The 18,826-nt window shown below is 39.3% G+C and overlaps 1 protein-coding gene and 1 pseudogene across 1 annotated transcript; both read left to right on the forward strand.

Moving 5' to 3' along the window:
* The first annotated feature begins 3,711 nt into the window (after positions 1 to 3,711).
* Positions 3,712 to 5,677, forward strand: LOC101293982 (annotated as a pseudogene).
* Positions 5,678 to 6,697: 1,020 nt separating this feature from the next.
* On the forward strand, positions 6,698 to 10,623 carry LOC101296003. The gene is made up of 4 exons (XM_004299365.1): positions 6,698 to 8,218; positions 9,096 to 9,242; positions 9,559 to 9,675; positions 9,791 to 10,623. The coding sequence occupies exons 1-4, from the start codon at positions 6,698 to 6,700 to the stop codon at positions 10,388 to 10,390; spliced, it is 2,385 nt and encodes a 794-aa protein (XP_004299413.1). The 3' UTR covers positions 10,391 to 10,623.
* The last annotated feature ends 8,203 nt before the right edge of the window (positions 10,624 to 18,826 follow it).

An 18,826-nucleotide genomic window follows, 5' to 3' on the forward strand; every position in this document is an offset into this window, starting at 1 on the left:
CAAAGCAAGGACCCAACACTCAAAGGCATAAACATATTTCGGACTAAGTGTATCATTGGTGGCATGGCATGCAATCTAATAATTGACACTGGTAGTTGCGAGAACTTCGTGTGCAAGAGAGTGATCGACCGTTTCAAGCTTCCTACAGCAAAACATCCGACACTTTATTCCGTTGGTTGGATTAAAAAGGGACCTACGGAGACTGTGACAGAAACTTGCAAAGTTCCTATAACTATAGGACCATATAAGGACGAGGTGGTGTGCGATATTGTAGACATGGACGCCTCTCATATTCTGCTTGGAAGGCTGTGGCAGTATGACGTAAGAGTGGCATTTGATGGGTACAAGAATACCTACAGCTTTGTGTGGGAAAAAAACAAGATTGTCCTGAAGCCTAGTATCCCGCATGAAATTAATTATGATGGAAATATGAAGACAACAAACTTTCTCACTTTATCAAGTTCTGAACGTGAGCTTGAAGATGGAATTAAGGAAGCACTTGTTTGTTGTCCTATTGTGATGAAAGGTCTCTATACCACAGAACAAGAAGTAATGGAGGCACAAGTTCCAGAAAAGGTGAAGCATATAATTAGTGATTTCCAGAAATTGATGTCAAAAGACTTACCAGATGAGCTACCACCGGTGAGAAATATTCAACATCGAATTGATTTAATTCCGGGAGCTAGCTTGCCTAATCTTCCTCACTACCGCATGAGTCCGAAAGAAAATGAAATTTTGAGGGAGAAAATCGAAGACTTGTTACGAAAAGGGTTCATTCATGAAAGTGTAAGTCCTTGTGCAGTTCCTGTGTTACTGGTACCAAAGAAAAACGGCAGCTGGCGTATGTGTGTTGATAGTCGCGCCATCAATAAGATCACCATTCTGTACAGGTTTCCAATTTCACATTTGGAAGACATGCTCGATGTTCTTGGAGGCTCAAAGTTCTTCTCTAAAATTGATTTGCGGAGCGGGTACCACCAAATTCGAATCAGACCCGGAGATGAATGGAAGACAGCTTTTAAGAGTAAAGATGGCTTATATGAATGGTTGGTGATGCCGTTTGGACTTTCCAATGCCCCGAGCACTTTTATGCATCTCATGAACCAAGTATTGCGCCCATATATTGGAAAGTCTGTGGTCGTCTACTTCAATGACATTCTCATCTATAGCAGGTCTGAAAAGAGCACCTCGAGCATATTAGACAAGTCCTTGAGGTTCTTCAAGATAATCAGTTATACATCAACCTCAAGAAGTGTTCTTTCCTCACCGAAAAGTTGTTATTATTGGGGTATGTAGTGAGTTCCGAAGGAATACATGTGGATGAAGATAAAGTGAAGGCAATTAAGGAATGGCCTACTCCGAAAACCGTTAGCGAAGTGCGAAGTTTTCATGGTTTAGCAACGTTTTATCGACGGTTTGTTCCAAATTTCAGTGTCATTACCGCACCTCTTACCGAATGCCTCAAGAAAGGAAAATTTCAATGGGGAGAAGAGCAAGAGAAGAGTTTTGCCTTGGTCAAGCATAAATTGTGCACAGCTCCAGTATTAGCCTTACCAGATTTTGATAAAGTTTTTGAGGTGGAGTGTGATGCATGTGGAGTAGGAGTTGGTGTAGTTTTATCTCAAGAAAGGAAGCCGGTTGCTTATTTTAGTGAAAAGCTTAGCGAAGCTCGACAAAAGTGGAGTACTTATGATCAAGAATTTTATGCCGTGGTTCAGGAATTAAAACAATGGGAGCATTACTTGGTGCAACGCGAATTTGCTCTCTACACTGATCATCAAGCTTTGAAGTATATTAATAGCCAGAAGAATGTGAGCAAGATGCATGTTCGTTGGGCTACATTCTTACAGAAGTTTCCTTTCGTAATTAAACACAAGTCCGGAACCTTAAATCGAGTGGCCGATGCATTAAGTCGAAGGAGCCAATTATTAGTGACGTTGTCACAAGAAGTTATAGGGTTCAAATTTTTGAAGGAACTATATGAGGAGGATGACGACTTCAGAGAGATTTGGAGCAAGTGCATAAAGCATGAACCATGCAGTGACTTCTTTTTAAATGAAGGTTATCTCTTCCGTGGCAACAAACTATGTATACCCCAATCTTCATTAAGAGAGATGTTGGTACGTGATTTGCATGGTGGGGGGTTAAGTGGTCATCTTGACAGAGACAAAACAATTGCAAGTCTGGAAGAGAGATACTATTGGCCTCAATTAAAGAAAGATGTTGGCAACATTATCCGGAAGTGCTATATATGTCAAGCTTTGAAAGGACAATCACAAAACATTGGTCTTTATATGCCTCTACCGGTTCCTGACGGCATTTGGGAAGATCTTAGCATGGATTTCATTCTAGGGTTACCTCGAACACAACGTGGGGTCGACTCCGTCTTTGTGGTGGTTGATCGGTTTTCTAAAATGGCACATTTCATTCCTTGTCGAAAGACCTCTGATGCTTCTCACATTGCCAAGTTGTTCTTTCGAGAAGTTGTTCGACTGCATGGGGTACCTCGTAGCATCACTTCCGATCGAGATACTAAGTTCCTAAGTCACTTTTGGATTACATTGTGGAAGATGTTTGGGACTTCTCTTAATCGTAGTAGCACCGCTCATCTGCAAACTGATGGTCAAACCGAGGTTACAAATAGAACATTGGGAAATATGATACAGAGTACTTGTGGAGATAAACCAAAACAATAAGATTACGTCTTACCGCAAGTTGAGTTTGCATACAACAATTCCATACATCGTTCAATTGGAAAGTCTCCATTTTCTGTGGTGTATGTCTCCCCACCGAAGCATGTTGTTGATCTTACAAATATACCAAGAGACAAAGGCTTTAGTGTGGTTGCCGAGTCTATGGCTAAGGACGTGCATGGAGTTCAAGAAGAAGTCAAAATGAAGCTAGAGGCAAGCAATGCAAAATATAAAGCACATGCAGATTCTCATAGGCGAGAGAAGGTGTTTAAAGAAGGAGATTCTATTATGATTTACTTGCGCAAAGAAAGGTTTCCCGCTGGCACTTATAACAAGCTTCAACCTCGCAAATATGGTCCATACAAAGTTCTACGAATGATCAATGACAATGCCTACGTCATTGACTTGCCTGAATCAATAGGAATTTCGAAGACCTTCAATGTAAGTGATATCCATGAATTTCGGGCAGATGACCATGCTTCCTATCCTGATATCAACTTGAGGACGAGTTCTTCTGAAGTGGGGGAGACTGATGTAGAATGACTTGCAGAAGAGTTCGAGGAGCAGCTGGAACATCAACGTCGTAAGCAAGTTTAAGTTTCCTATTATTCTTAGGATTATGATTTATGATTCAATAAGGATTTCTAGTTCCAATAGGTTTTGTCATTTCCTAGTTCTATTCTAAATAGGATTTAGTCATAAGTTAGAGCCTATATAAGGCACCGTCTATGTTGTATTAGGCATTCAACAATTCAATAACATTTCAGAAAACTCAGAGATTTATCTCACTTATCACCTTTAAATTCGATTCGACGCTTGTCTACCGATCTCACTTTTCTACCTATAGCTTTCACTGCGTTATAATGTGATTAGGTTTCATAACCCTAGCTAGTAGGTTTCCTCTATAAATACCATACAATAGTGGATACGTTTATTGGGAATATTGTCGCAACAGACCTCAAACAGTCAAACCTCATAGGTTCTGAGAACTTTGATCTCCTAGAAAAAGATAAAATCAATGGAGCACGGTGATAATGGGAGACCGAGTAAAAAGCCGAAGTTCTCTTATAACGACAATGGCGAAAAAGGAGACTACAACAAATTAGAATGGAAGCCTGACCACCCCAATCGGCCTCTATGGGTTTGTCCCAATGGTCGAGTCATCTTTGAAGCTAGCTCGGTTTTTTACGAACACACTCAAGATTTTCTTATTGCCATAGCCGAACCAGTTCGCAGGGCAGAGCTGATCCACGAGTATAACTTGACCCCGGAGTCCTTGTTTAAGGCTGCCTCGACTGGTCTCGAAACAGAAACCATTATTTCTGTTTTGAATAAGCTCTCGAAGAACAACCTCGCGAAACAACTCATTGATTTCATTCAGTCTTCTACTGCTAACTACGGCAAAGCTAAGCTGGTCCTCAAGAACAATCGCTACTTTGTGGAATCCACATTTCCGGTGGTAATGAACACATTGCTTAACGATAAACTTGTATCTGAAGCAAGAATCAGTCGTATAACAAGCAATGGCAAAAGAGTTTGAAATTGATCCTAGAAAGGTTCAAGATGTGATGAAACGTTGCTCGCAAGATGGTTTGAACTATCCCATGGTGGAGGAGTACAACTACAGAAACGATAGTGTAAACCCTAACGTCGGTATGGAACTAAATCCCTAAGCACACGTGATGATACGACCTTATCAGTGTAAGAGCTTGAGCATGATGTTTGGGAACGGGAGAGCGAGATCTGGTATCATTGTTCTACCTTGTGGCGCAGGGAAGTCTCTGGTTGGTGTTTCTGCAGCATCCACAATAGGAAAGAGCTGCCTTTGTTTGTCAACGAATGGTGTTTCAGTTGATCAATGGGTTCATCAGTTCAAGTTGTGGTCAACCATCCGAGACCAACAGATTTGTCGTTTCAAATCTGACTGTAAAGAAGAAGCTGAAAAGATGTTAATCCGCCGCAAGAACAACGCTGCAGGAGTGGTGTTAGTGACTACATATAGCATGCTTGGTTGTGGTGGCAATAGGTCCCAATAGTCTAAAAACATTATTGAGGAAATCAAAAATAGAGAATGGGGGTTGATTCTCATGGACGAGGTTCATGTAACTCCTGCTGAATCGTTTCGGAATGTCATCCAAATCACCAAATCACACTATAAGCTTGGCCTCACCGCGACGCTGCTGAGAGAGGATGACAAGATATCAGATCTCAACTTCCTCATTGGACCCAAATTGTATGAAGCAAACTGGTTGGATTTGGCGAAATGCAGATACATTGCAAACGTGGAGTCTTTTGAAGTAAGGTGTGAGATGACAGAGTCCTTTGCCAAGTACTACTACAAGAAAGAAAACTCCTTCGAAAGAATGCAAGCACTTTATTTGATGAATCCGAACAAGTTTAGGATGTGTGAGTATCTTATACAGTATCATCAGTGCCGCGGTGATAAGATCATTGTCTTCTCCGACAACCTCTTCACACTCACCGAATATGCGACCAAGCTCCGAAAACCTATGATCTATGGTGCTACCTCTCAGGCCGAGACCTCAATAATTCTAGAAGAGTTCAAAACAAACCCGAACGTAAACACAGTGTTCATGTCTAAGGTGGGTGACAGCTCCTTGGACATTCTCGAGGCAAATGTGATCATTGAGATTTCATGGCACGGTGGTTCGAGAAGACAAGAAGCGCAGCGTCTTGGTCGGATTTTGAGGGCCAAGAAAAGCAAAGAGAAGTACAATGCGTTCTTCTATTCGCTTGTGTCAACGCATACATGGGAGATGGATTTTGCAGCTAAAAGGCAGCAGTTTTTAGTCGATCAAGGTTATAGCTATAAGATTATTACAAGGTTGGATTTGCCTGACTTTCCCCCACTTGGATCAGGAGCTTTGAGCTATGACACCCTTGAAGATCAACGAGCGCTACTCGAGAAAGTTCTGAGCGCTAGGAAGGATATACTTGGGGGCCAAGATCCACTACTCCATTAGCAAAGGATGTAGCTAGCTAGCATTGACGTTGATGAAGTATCGACTGAGTGCGAGTGGGAATAAGAAACAGAAATTTGATAAAGGACAGATTAAGAGTAAGCTCAAAGATCTAGCCAAGAGACATCCTTTGTTAAGAAATCGGTAAGGACTAATGAGCATGAGAATGATCAAGAGAGCTAAATGATCAATATTGAAGGATTGCTTCTCTTTTGGAACTTTTGGAAGTTATATAACTCTAGAGACATCGCCCATTCTAGAGTTGAATTTTGATCACTCCCCTCACAACTTGATTGCAAACAATAACTTTGTTGGATTTGTTTAAAACCATTACGTGATAAGAACCATCAAACATTTTTCAGTTCGGATGAGAGATGTTAATATCTCAATTACAAAGCCGAGACACACAAAACAAGTCTAAAAATACAATAAGAATTTATATACCCGAGTGTGCCAAGTACACAGTGCAACTTCATTACTCATATCTATCTATATATATATATGATTAAAATGCATAATCTTTTGAATCTGAATAATAATGTGTAGATACGCGATCATGTACGGAAAATGTCCCTCCAAATAAATACTTGAATTTAAAACTTAATCTGAATTTGATATAAAACTCCATGGTCATATATGTGAATCAAACAAAAACTAATAGATCAAACAAAAAAGAGGATAAAAAATTCTAAACAATTTTGGGGTCCTTAATCAATAATCACTTTGTAAACAAAAATAAAATATTTTCTTAAGTAGCCGCATCCAACGATTGGCATCTAACGTCAACATCTCCAGAGCCTTCCCGCACCTTCCGATCAAAAACAAAACACCGAACCCCACACACCCCACGTGGCAAAGAACAATGGCCACGTGTACACATCCCTCTCTCTTCCCCCATAAAAACGCGCCACACCATTTGTCCTCCCATTTGAAACTTTCAAAACCCCCCACACATCCTCTCTCATTCTCTCAAACCCTAGCTCGCTCGCACCCCCCTGCGCTCCGCCACACGGATCCCTTACGATGCTCCCGCACTCCTACACCGTCGATTCGCTCTCCAAATCCCAAGACCTCGCCAGCACCATCCTCGCCTCCGCCGCGCCGCACCAGATCTCCTCCGCCTGCGACGCCGTCGACTCCTTCCTCCACTCCCTCCCTCCCGACCACGCCCGCCACTTCTTCTCCCTCACCTTCCCCACCCTCATCTGCAAGCTCTTCGGCTTCGACGACGCCACATCATCATCATCGGCTCCATCTCCGTCGCCGTCCTCCTCCGCCGGCTGGATCGACACCGTCCTCGCCTCAAACGACGTCGGATTGGCCAACAAGCTCTTCTCTCTCCTCGCCCCCACCAGCCTCCTCTTCCGCTCCATCTCCGCCGTCGATCGCCTCTCCCTCGTCAAGTACGTCTTCCCCGTCGAGCGCCTCCCGGAATGGGTCCGATTCATGCTCTCCTCCGACCACGACAGCGCCGCGCTCTCCGATTTAGCTCCGGTTTTCAAGAACCGGGTCAAGGATGACCCAATTCAGCCCAATTTGCATCAGGTTCAGCTCAATGTGTTTGAATATTACATATTCTGGTTTGCTTATTATCCTGTGTGCCGCGGAAATGGAGAGAATTGTGATGCTGTTTCTGTTAGGAGGAGCAAGAGATTTAAGTTTGAGAATTGGATTTCGTCTTTTTCGGGGTTTTCGAGCCCTAGGCGTGGCAGTTCGGAGCATAGAATCGAGTGTAGTCTTTATATCAGGCTGTTATATGCTTATCTTAATGCATTTGTGGCTGTGACTGATTTCAATTCGCAATTGCCGTACCGGAGTTCGCTTTTGCAGTACTCTGCGGGCTATGATAGTTCGGAGATAGTGAAGGGGGAGTTTTTGGTAAACGCGTTGATGAATTTTTGGTTACTTGATAATGATTTTTCGCCACTGTCTGTGAATTTGTGTAAGTCGGTTGGAGTTAAGTTTCCGTTTCGGTCGGTTTTAGGAGAGACACCACCGTCTCCTGGATTAGGAGAAGTGGTGAAGTTGCTTGTGAAGTACTTGAATTTAGGTCTGGTGGTGCACCAGAATGGGACTGATAATGTGGAATATGGTGCGAGTCCAAGGTGGAGAATGTCGGGTTCGATTGATGTTGGGAAGCCAATGGATGCAATGGCTGTGTCTCCCGGTGTGCTTCCGAATGGGTCTTGGAACTTGCTGATACAGAGGCCTTTGTACAGGTTTATATTGAGGGCATTCTTGTTCTGCCCGGTGGGAGCTTCGATTAAAAACATTTCACAAGTGTTTTCGGTTTGGGTTACCTACCTGGAACCTTGGGCAATCAGTTTGGATGACTTTGGGGAGCTTGATGCTATTGTTGACAGTTCAACTAAGAATGGGAGAAAGGAGCCCTTGCAGTCTGAGGCACGTGGTTATTCACCTTCTTGGGAGGCTTATGTGTTGGTAAATTACTTGTATTACAGTTCCTTGGTTATGCACTTTATTGGGTTTGCACACAAGTTTCTTCACACTGATGCAGAAATCATAGTCCAGATGGTATCAAAGGTCAGATTCTTATGCATTGCCCTTTCTTTCTAATCGAAGTTTACTTCCTGTGCTGAAATTTAATTGCTACTACTTGTGGTATTTTCTTGAGATTGATCAATGTGCTTAGCATGAAATCATGGACATGAAACATTGAAACCTCCAGTTTCAATCACTTTGAGAAAATTAGCATGGTTGAATAGCTGATGAAAGTCGTAATATAAGTATCTTCCCCATTTGAGTTTGCTTTCCCTTATGATTTTAATCTTGCATTGTCCTAGACGTATCTATTGGCCTGTAAGGTCTCTGATTGAATCTGTTACGTGGACTAGAAGATTGCATCTTGGTGAATTTTCCCAATTGTAAGATTCAACAACGGCACTCGTATAAGTAGTATAAAAGTAAGATGTCATTTTGGTTTGGCATCTGTTGTAGATCTTTACCAAGTATTGAGGCTTGACGTGATAAGATTTCTTCATTTGAAGGGAAATATGATACTTGAGTACATGCTTGGAATTGGCTTTCTTTTTTCAAAATCAAAGGTTGTTCTTGCTCCTTTTTTTTTTTATTCTATGCTTGAGTTTAATGTTCTTATTGTGGCTCAAAAAGAGAACATTAGCTATAGAACTATATTCCTACAACAACTGTTCCCCCAGAATTTATCACGGAAACAGAAGAAACAGCTAAGAGGACCGAATTCCCTTTCAGGCTTAGTAGAAATTGCAACCAGCTAAGGATCTGCTAGGAAATCATTTACTTGATAATATGTAGAATTATGCAATCATAATTTTTGCGGATGCCTGGTCAACTATGTGGATGTGAGGCACTTTTTGCTTTTTTTATTTAATATGAATGTACCTTTTTGTTTTATTCTTAACTGTTAATGTACTGTGTACAGGTTCTAACTATATTAACATCATCCAAAGATCTACTTGATCTTATGAAGACGATGGATATTGCTTTTCACTCCAAACAAGCAGGATCCGGCAAATCGAGGCTTAATAGTTTATATAGATTTGTCACTCCAATTCGTGAGCAGTTAAATGTAGAGTTTCTTGACCCTCCCTTTTATTTTTATTTTTGATGAGTCACGCTATTTTATCCCTGTTACTTTCTAATTATTTCTTTGCTCATAGTACTATACAAAAGTCATTTACAGCCATTATGTATATGAAATTTATTGGAACAGCTGCTTTGCTATGTTAGTTAGATTATTAAGTGCATGATTTCCGTAAAGGGTTCTGGAGGGTCTATATAAATTATCTACCCTTGTAAATTATCAGTGTTTTGCTCAACTGTTTGAAATTTGAATCAGTGTATTTCCAATTGGTAATATTTAATGATTTGTTGCTAAACTACAGGACTGGGAGGATGGCTTATGTGAAAGTGATGCTGATGGGTCTTTCTTGCATGACAACTGGAACAAAGATTTACGACTGTTTAGTGATGGAGAAGATGGTGGGCAACAACTGCTTCAGGTTTTGACTGATGATTGCTAGTTTTTTCTCTTTAATATATGTTGACCAAAATTGTGTAAACATCTGTCCACCGTCTCAAGATCTAATCCAATGGATACGGTTGTCGTTATTGCAGTTGTTCATATTACGTGCAGAAGCCGAAGTGCAAGCAATTTCTGGTGATAATCTTACTCAAAACCTTCAGTGCATCGACTCTTTGAAAGATCAGGTGGCCTGCTTGTTTGGTAGTGATGCTGTAAAGAGACTATCATTTTCCCCTGAAGCAAAACAGCCTGCACAACCCCGTGATGAAATTTTCAAGCCCAGGAGAGTTGGCAATTATGCTTTGGCTGATATCAAATACAAAGGTGACTGGATGAAGCGGCCCATCTCTGATGATGAGGTTGCTTGGCTTGCAAAACTGCTTGTCCTCTTCTCTTGCTGGCTAAATGAGATTCTTGGACTGAATCAGGCTGAAAGCAACGAAGTGGGTTCTATACATTCTTACGTGAAGGTCCCATCAAGTGATGTTTCAGGCACTAAGGCAGTGTTGGGAGTTGTTGGCTCTTGGATTGTCATGTTGGGTGAGGGGCTGGTGAGGCTCGTAAGAAAACGTGGTCTGAGAGTGAACCTTAGGGTATTGGCCTCAAAGAAGGTTGTAATGGTCTTGATCTTGTCTGTTGTATATAGTGTATTGAAGAGCCTTTGGACTGTTTCATACGGTAGAGTGGAGTAAACAAGAACACTGAGAGAAGAGAACAGGGTACAGAAACGGGAAAAAGCGAGAATTTTTGTGTCGCAGGTTCGTTATACTTGGTCTTTTTTGGTTATGTAAAAGGAAGCTACGGAATGAAGCATGTTTGTTTCAATTCTTGTCCGACTTGGGCTAACCCCCTGCACTGGGTTTGTCTCTTATTCCTTTCATGGTCTTTGATGTATGTAGAGGATGTAGATGACACCTCCTCTTTCAGGTGTGGTTTCGTAGGTTTCTTCCGGTCACTCCGACCACCGGTTTTACAACTACGGAATGATAGGATAACGGAAGCTCGGTGCTTATGAGAACCATTTTGGTTTGTCCAATTCTGTAATTGGCTCTGCAGTCCCCAACATTTTTGTAGGTACGTACTGCTGTGAGCCGAATATCTACTCTAGTTCACCATAAACAATGGATTATATCTACTCTAGTTCACCATAAACAATGGATCTCGTACTTTTAACCTATTTCTACCTTTGATGAAACAGAATAATCCGGTCAGCTACTATTTTGCACATGCGTTCTTGTTCTCAGGTAGTCGGGTCTAGGCGTACATGATTGACATATGAGTTTCGTAACAGTGCACTCTCCAAGTCGTGGACCTATGTCTGTTGATACAATTATTGACCTTATGGGTCTCATGGCCCATTTGAACTACAGTGGCACGTTTGGAGTTTGGATAGTTCAACATACCATTATGAAAAGGTTTGTGACATTTGGTGTAGTCACTTGACCACTAGTGTTATGAACCATGTAGATCAATGATTACGAAAACATCAAGTCATTTAGCAGAGTACCAAGTTGCTTCTCATCGACCAATGAAATTAGACGTAACTTGATCATCACATATATAGATAGAGCACTAGAGCACATATGTAGACCACCTTGAATCATAGTATAACTGTATAACAGTCAAAGAGTGCTTGTCCAATAGTGGGACTCTTTTACTTATAGCACATAGCACATGGTAACCTCATGGGTCTCATTTGAGGTAGAGTGAATCTAGAATATTTTTTGAATTGCTGAATTGGGTGGAGTCTACCTCAAATGTTGAAGGAGTTGTGAGAGTGTGGAGTATTCTTTCACATTGCAAAATAGCGCATAATCTGACATTCAAAAGTTTACGATGAGCATCTATTTGAGTTGATTATTTCCAAAAGCCTAAAAATATTTTTAAGAGATAACCTGGAAAGGCTCAAGTTTCTCGACAGCACCAACATTCAAGGAAACTCTTAAGAAGAATGAAGGAATCAAGACCAACTCGTATAAGAACTTAAGCCTCTTCGACATCATAAATTGATGTTCGGTTAAACGTCGAAATTCTTTTCATCGACCTCGGATACCGGAAGGATCAAAACTAGGAGAAGCACATTCCATCTTTCCCCAAACAAAGGGCTATAAGATAAGAATGTGTTACACGAGGTTACATGCGAAACAAAAAAGTGAGACTATACAACAACAAAAAAGTGCTATCATGTTTTCTTTGCGTCGACTTGGAGAGCTGGAGGTCACTGTCGCCGTCCGTGTGAATTGTTAAGTGAAAATTAGAGTCGCTTTACAAGCTCTCCTTTATAACCATATGCCATAAGAAACTGTTTTCACCGAATTATCAAAGTGAAAGCCTTAGGTCTAGCTAGAGATAGAAAATAATAATCTTGATATATTGACCGAAGAAAAGAAGGTGTGCTTTTGTATTGATATGTATTAATTGTCTACTAAAACAACATTGTTATAAGAGCGTGTGCATATCATTGTCACCTTCACCAATTAGTGAAGTGTGAATTGTACTATTTACTCTGTGTCATGTGAATTTTATGGGTTATGTATGATGATAGAAAAATTCATGACACGTCTAAAAGTGTGTGTGTTATGCTAGGTAGCCAGCTCATCCATGGATGCCAGGTTTTAGATTTAGAGACAATGCATGTCTTGCCAAACAAAAGAAACCAAAAAAAGATTATTAGAGCAAGTGGTGGAGACCATATATGCATAATGTAGCAGCATCAGCTTATTAATCATTCAACTTATTAGGACACGTGATCATGTTTTATTGACCAAGTTGACCCTTTTGCCAACGAGTACGTTGCTCCTGCCCAATATAAACAAAAGCCAAGTAGGCAAACGAAAATTCATATCGATCACGGCTCGTAATCTATCGAGTTATTTTCTTTAAAAGAAATGGAGGTGCATGATGTAATTAGTGAATTAGAGGTACTTTGTTTTGTAAATAAGGTTATTATTTGAGGAATCCATGCCAATAAGTGGTTTAGTAAAACACATATTTATACTTAAAAAGAAAAAAAAAACTTAAGGTATAAGGACTAGGGAGTATACGAAGTCAAATGAGCACATTTGAAAATCTCAGTATAAACTCTCCGACCTTAAGGAGCTTATGTCGTCAAACATATATAACTGCATGCATGTGTTCCTGCATACTCATCTAGACATTTGTGTTTGGACTCTAAGCGTTCTCTTCCTCAACTCCAAAAGGCAAGTTGATCCAATCATTTTATACTTTCCGCCAAACTCCACAAATATATAAGCCAGCGGCCAACTAACTTTCAGTGCACGAACAGTTCTGTCCAAAACGATAAAGGCAGACAACCACTGTAGCACACATATGCCATACCCTTGGATTGAAGGGCAGGACTGACCCGAAACTCCAGGGCAGAAGTAAGTTTATACAGTAGAATAGAAGCATGATTATTCTCTTTTGGACCCCAGAACATTACCTGGTTTTACCTGATCGACAACTACCATTTATACGCATCAAATCCGACCACGTATACAAGAACGAGAATCAAAGCAAGTTAAAAGAAAAAATAAACCAAGGTCATCGAGCAAAACACAGGTTTGAGAGTTTCTGTAATTCAATGACCTGGGGACGATGAAAATATAATTCCAAAGCAAACGAGAACGTGTTAATGAAGGAAGACAATAATTTGCTTTGTCGTCTCTGTGCGTTCACTTCGTGCATGGTACGTACGTTGTTATAATTTTCATGATCGATCTTTGTCGTGGCATACCAACTTCTTGTTCTTTTCTTCTATCAGAAGGTCAATCCAACGAACTGGGTTTAGGGTTTGCAGCAGCCAATTTTCAGCGTTCTTGGCAAATAAGCTTTGGGGAAGAAGACCTATATTGACCTGAGAGAAGAGATTGGAGACAAAAAAAAAATTCATTTGGACATGTTTTGATTATTTGATTTGATTGGAACGTACCCTAATTCTTGGAATATAAGAAGCATTACTCAAGGACCACACGTACCTTGGTTCTTTTTCTTTTTTCTTTTTTTTTGTTTCTCAACGATTTTCAATTTCCTAATAATAGAGAAGATTTTGTTTATGCCATAGCCACACATATATGAAGATTCATGATCCTGCCATCTTCCTCCGACTCGATCAATTGTAGTAATGGAAAGGTTCCATACATATGTATGGTTCATTCTGTGCTGGCGAATTGGTTAGTTGGTAGTAGGTACCATATATATATGAGAGCATTATTTTAGTCGTCTAGTTGATATATAGTTCAAAAATCGACTTCCGGATCCCGAATAGTGTTGATAAAATAACGATTGATTTTAGGACAAACAGCTAGCACTATTGAAGGACCATTAGAGAAGTCGATCGAGTAGCATTAATCTAGTGATTACTTTCTAAATTCGCTTTCAAAATATTTGATTGTTAATGTATGCATAAATTGCATGCATATTTTTCTGTACAATTGAAGTACACCCCCTTTCAAGTATCAAATAATATTGACTAGATCGACAAGCATATATTGTTATATTAGAAATTAGAAGCCCCAATCATGTAACCCGAGGATTTCCTGGCACAATCGGTGCTTGATCGCTTGGTCTAGGTAGAGATTTTTATTTTATTTGACACATGTTCTGCATTTCCATTTACAAATATTGGTGTATATATATGATATACTTGCTCATGCTGCAAGGATTCCTAGAATGTAATAATGGTGTCATTAGACTGAACTGATCAGTGACCAAATTAAAGAGATTTTTTCTTTCTTTTTGGTTATAAGAACCTTCGTTAAACCAACAAGCATAACAACAGCAGGCTTCAACAGTTGTAATTGTTACTCGCCAAGATCTAGATGGGAACTCTTCCGATCCTCGGCAAGCTTCGCCGGCCGCTTTACTTCTTGATTCTACTAGTATTGGATTTCTTAGAGGCTCCTCCTTATAAATGTTTAGTTCCCTTTCTCCAAAAAAAAAAAGAAGAACTAATAAACATAACAACAGCAGAAAGAAATTGAAAACAGAAAACACTACAACAGCCTAGCCTTCTCCCACGAACGCAAGAGATCGAGGAGAAAAAACGCAAATGAAAGAGTTGGAAAAATTAGTTGTAGTAGATAATAATATGTCTCAATGTTTGCATTTCTCATTCAAATTAAAGACATATTTTTCTCCAGATCCAACATTATGATTGAGAACTACTATTCAATAAAAACATAGGGTGGCCTGGCCATGATAACCCTTCCTGCTGGTAATAACGTACAGCTCTGCCGTATTCGATCTTCCTTGACACTGTTTTTAATTTTCACGCTTTTATATATATATATATATATATATATATATATATATATATCTTGTTTCAAATAAAGATATCTGTATATAATTCAAGCCGCCCAGGCCAGGCCATTCCCGTATTGAAGTCTTACTGTTTCTTCAACTGCTTTTCATTATGTTGAAAACCAGATTGCTTTTATTTATTCAATCTACATGTCGAAATCCACTCACAATAATTATAGCTTTCAAGGGGCTGATCAGTTTTTCAATATATACAGCAGCGGCAGCGACAGCAGCGGCCCTCATGCATGCATTAACATTATGGATCAGTATCATTCGTTTCTTTTAATTTTTAATATTCAGCAAGAAAACTTATTTAATTAGAAGAGAATTCTTTGTAAATTAGCTTGAACAATATAAGAAAATGATCGTTGACTCAAATATGACCTAACATTTATTAATTTAATAGGGCAATGTGGTTTCACATGCATGCATCACCCAATTGCCACATCATATCATGTAATGTGAGCAAAAAACATAGAGAAAATTGAAAATTAAGCCGTTATAATATCTATTATTTGAAAAATAAGTATCGGTAAGTTTATGTTTTACTAGTCTGTCTTAAGGCATGTTATGTTGCCTATTGCACTGTTTTATTTTGGTTTTAAGCCAGTTATGACTTTATACGGATGGTTCATTCTTGACGTCACTTTCTTAAGTGTTATGTTCCTGTATTTACTATTTTCAAGGGATGTGAAATCCACACATCCTAAATTGAAATTCATACACCCTTTTTTCCTTTTTTTTGGCAACTTAAACTTTGTCCTTTTGTGAATGTGTTAGCAAAAAAAAAAATGATGTGTGAATTTCAATTTAGGGTGTGTGGATTTCATATCCCATTTTTAATTGATTAACACCAAACTCTTTAACATATGTTAGCAAGGTTTTGCCGCCACTCTCCAAAGCCCTAGCTATGGAGAGGCAAACGCAATTTCAGATCTCGCATGTCCGATTGTGTCTCTCCGCCGACGACTGTCTTTGACCTTGTTGGCGTACGCTTGGCACAGCCAGACAAGTTTGTTGGGAGAGTTTTCAACTCGGAGACGAAGATCAACCAGCTTCTCTCTTTTCTCTTTCGGTTGAAGGCTTTGTCAAGCTGGGGTTGTGGGCAGTGATCAGAGGTCACTTTGGGCTGCGCATGACTGGAATGGAGGCGAGTGGATCTCGGATTCAATATGCTGGCAATTTTGGCATACAATGTTTAAAAAAGTTGTTTATTCTTGAGGTACGGTTGACCATAAGGATGTAATGAGGTTTCTGGAATAGATTAGGTTACAGTTGAACCTTAATTGGTTCTTTTTCACTATCATCGCTAGTGTTTTAGGTAGGAGGAGAGTGAGAAATTTAAGTCTATCATCACTAGTGTTTTAGGTAGGAGGAGAATGAGAAATTTAAGTTTACGCCGATATCTCTCATGGTTGTAATCTTGGATTTTTTCATTTTTTTATCAGGTAAATAACTCAAATATTACAACTTTATGAGTCGAATTCACAACCTCTCACTTATTGAAAAAAGACTATGATGCTAAACCAAATAGTTCTAGGCAATCTTAAATTTTATAATCTAAAATTTTATCTTTCTAAGAAAACAAAAATAGTATATATTAATTATTCAGTATCATGCAACACGGTGACAAAAATGAATATTATTCAACAAATTCATTGAATCTCTGTTGCAGACTTGCAGGTAGCAGGACCCGATATTAATATGACTCGTATGCCCCAAAATTGGACAGAATACCAGGCTTCGGTGTTGGACAGACAAAACTTGGCATTGTTCGATGTCTACGTATTCATATATATGTTTTTGTTTATCTTATATTTTTGCGGACATATTGGTTCCATAAATACGAAGTTACACCAATATATAGTAGTAGCCCCTATGGGAGGTATAACAGTTTGCTAAAAATTCATTGGAGTCATCACCCACGTTACTCATATCTTCATTGATTTCTTAAAAGGACCATTTTCAAATTATCCACACAAAAAAAAGGAGAAAAAAATAATAATTGAGAGACCATTTTCAAGATTATATATAGAGATTGATGATTCTTCTCAGCCTAACTACTACTTGCACCGGATTAATCAACTAAATTCTTTATGCAAATTAACTCTATGGCAGCCTCGATCTCGATTGTTTACGAAATTGTTGTAAGGTTACACGGTTTACTAGTTGAATACGATTAATTTACAAGACAAGGCAGCATCTTCATCATCTCTACTCTATAATCTTACTTTTCATTTTCCTCGTCCCATGAGAAAATTTTAGACGATAGTTTAGTTGTTCATACTTGCTAGATCTTTCATCAACATGAACTTACTAGTTGGTTTTTACTTCTTCTCTTTTCTATTTTGGCCAAGACGGATGTTGTACTAAAAGCATTACTTAGAATTGAGTAACTAAGGTTGCCCGGGTCACAATATAATGGCTCTCTCTTAGTTAGTCCAAATGTCCAATGCGACCATCTCTTTAGTTAACTTTTCAACTATTGTTTTCTAGCCCTACGCATCAATGTCATCATGTAAAATTTACCTATCATGTAATTTATAGTTCATTTTAGTTTGTTTGGAGAAGAAGAAAAAAGTTAGAAGTGACTTTTGCGCTGTAAAAACTTATTTGAAGAAGCGGTTAACATTTAGCTGATTTATGTGCTTCTAACAACAACAAAAAACATATCCAACTTCCAAATAATCACATACGTATGTATATAAGTTTCATAAATAAAAGGTATGAGTTAAACGCACCTCATCAATTAATGCCTCATCACAATTTTGTGCAGGAAAAGAAAGAATAATATACACGAAGTATCTACCTTTGTTTCCCTGCCAATATCTACCTTTACGTAAGACATGGTTTATGGTTTTCCATGATTCTATGAGGTCAATAAGGACTAGATACCAAGCTACTTCCTGAATCCTGAGAGTGAGTAGTTCACCCAAAATTGTTGCCATTTTAAAGAGATCGATCGGGTCTGAGGTTGAACATATTAGAATACCAATATCCAACTGATTGATCGAGCGCAGAGAATCAGGGACAGGTAGGTACATGCATTAACAAGAAAAAAACTAATAATACTGTTATGATGAAGAATAAAGTGTAGAGACAAACAGATAGCAAGAGAGTCATTTTATTCATTGATAGGAGCCCTTTATATAGGGAATTACACAATACCAATATGGTAAGGATATGAATACATAGATCTAGTCTAACTATATATCCTATTGGCATAAGGCCAAGGCACACATAGAGAATATCTTAGAACACTCCCCCTTGTGCCGCACGCTGATATGCCGATGGTGCTGATCTGTTGCCTCGTCAAAAACCTCGTCAAGTCACAAAAACCCTGTAGGGAGAAAAACTGAACCTTGATCGTAGGAGAAAAAGAGTACAACGCACCCTTCACATTTGATAGTGACATGTATGTATGTGCTAGACTCCCCCTGAAGTTCGCACCTCCCCCTGATCTTTACATCAATCATAGGGCTCTTCCTGATTCTTACTAATCACGGAAGTTTCAACAACTTAGCATGTCAATGCTTTTTAACATGTCTTCAAATGTGGTATTGGGCAATGATTAACTAAATCATGCCGTATTGTCCTCAAATGATCTTTTACACTTAGATCTTGAGGAGAAGGTTGCTTGTGAACTCAAAACATAAGTTCGTGCAGGAAATCAGATTTCCGCGCAGCATGACCTTCAATTACTAGAACAGTCGTAACTTTCTCTAGGAAATACATATGAACGAACCGTAAACGGTTTTGGAAACTAGACTCATTTAGCTTTCCAACCGTATATTACACACGTTCTGGTTCCTCAAGAGCTATTCACA

Source organism: Fragaria vesca, linkage group LG5 (genome assembly GCF_000184155.1).
Source record: "Fragaria vesca subsp. vesca linkage group LG5, FraVesHawaii_1.0, whole genome shotgun sequence".
Lineage (NCBI taxonomy): Eukaryota > Viridiplantae > Streptophyta > Magnoliopsida > Rosales > Rosaceae > Fragaria > Fragaria vesca.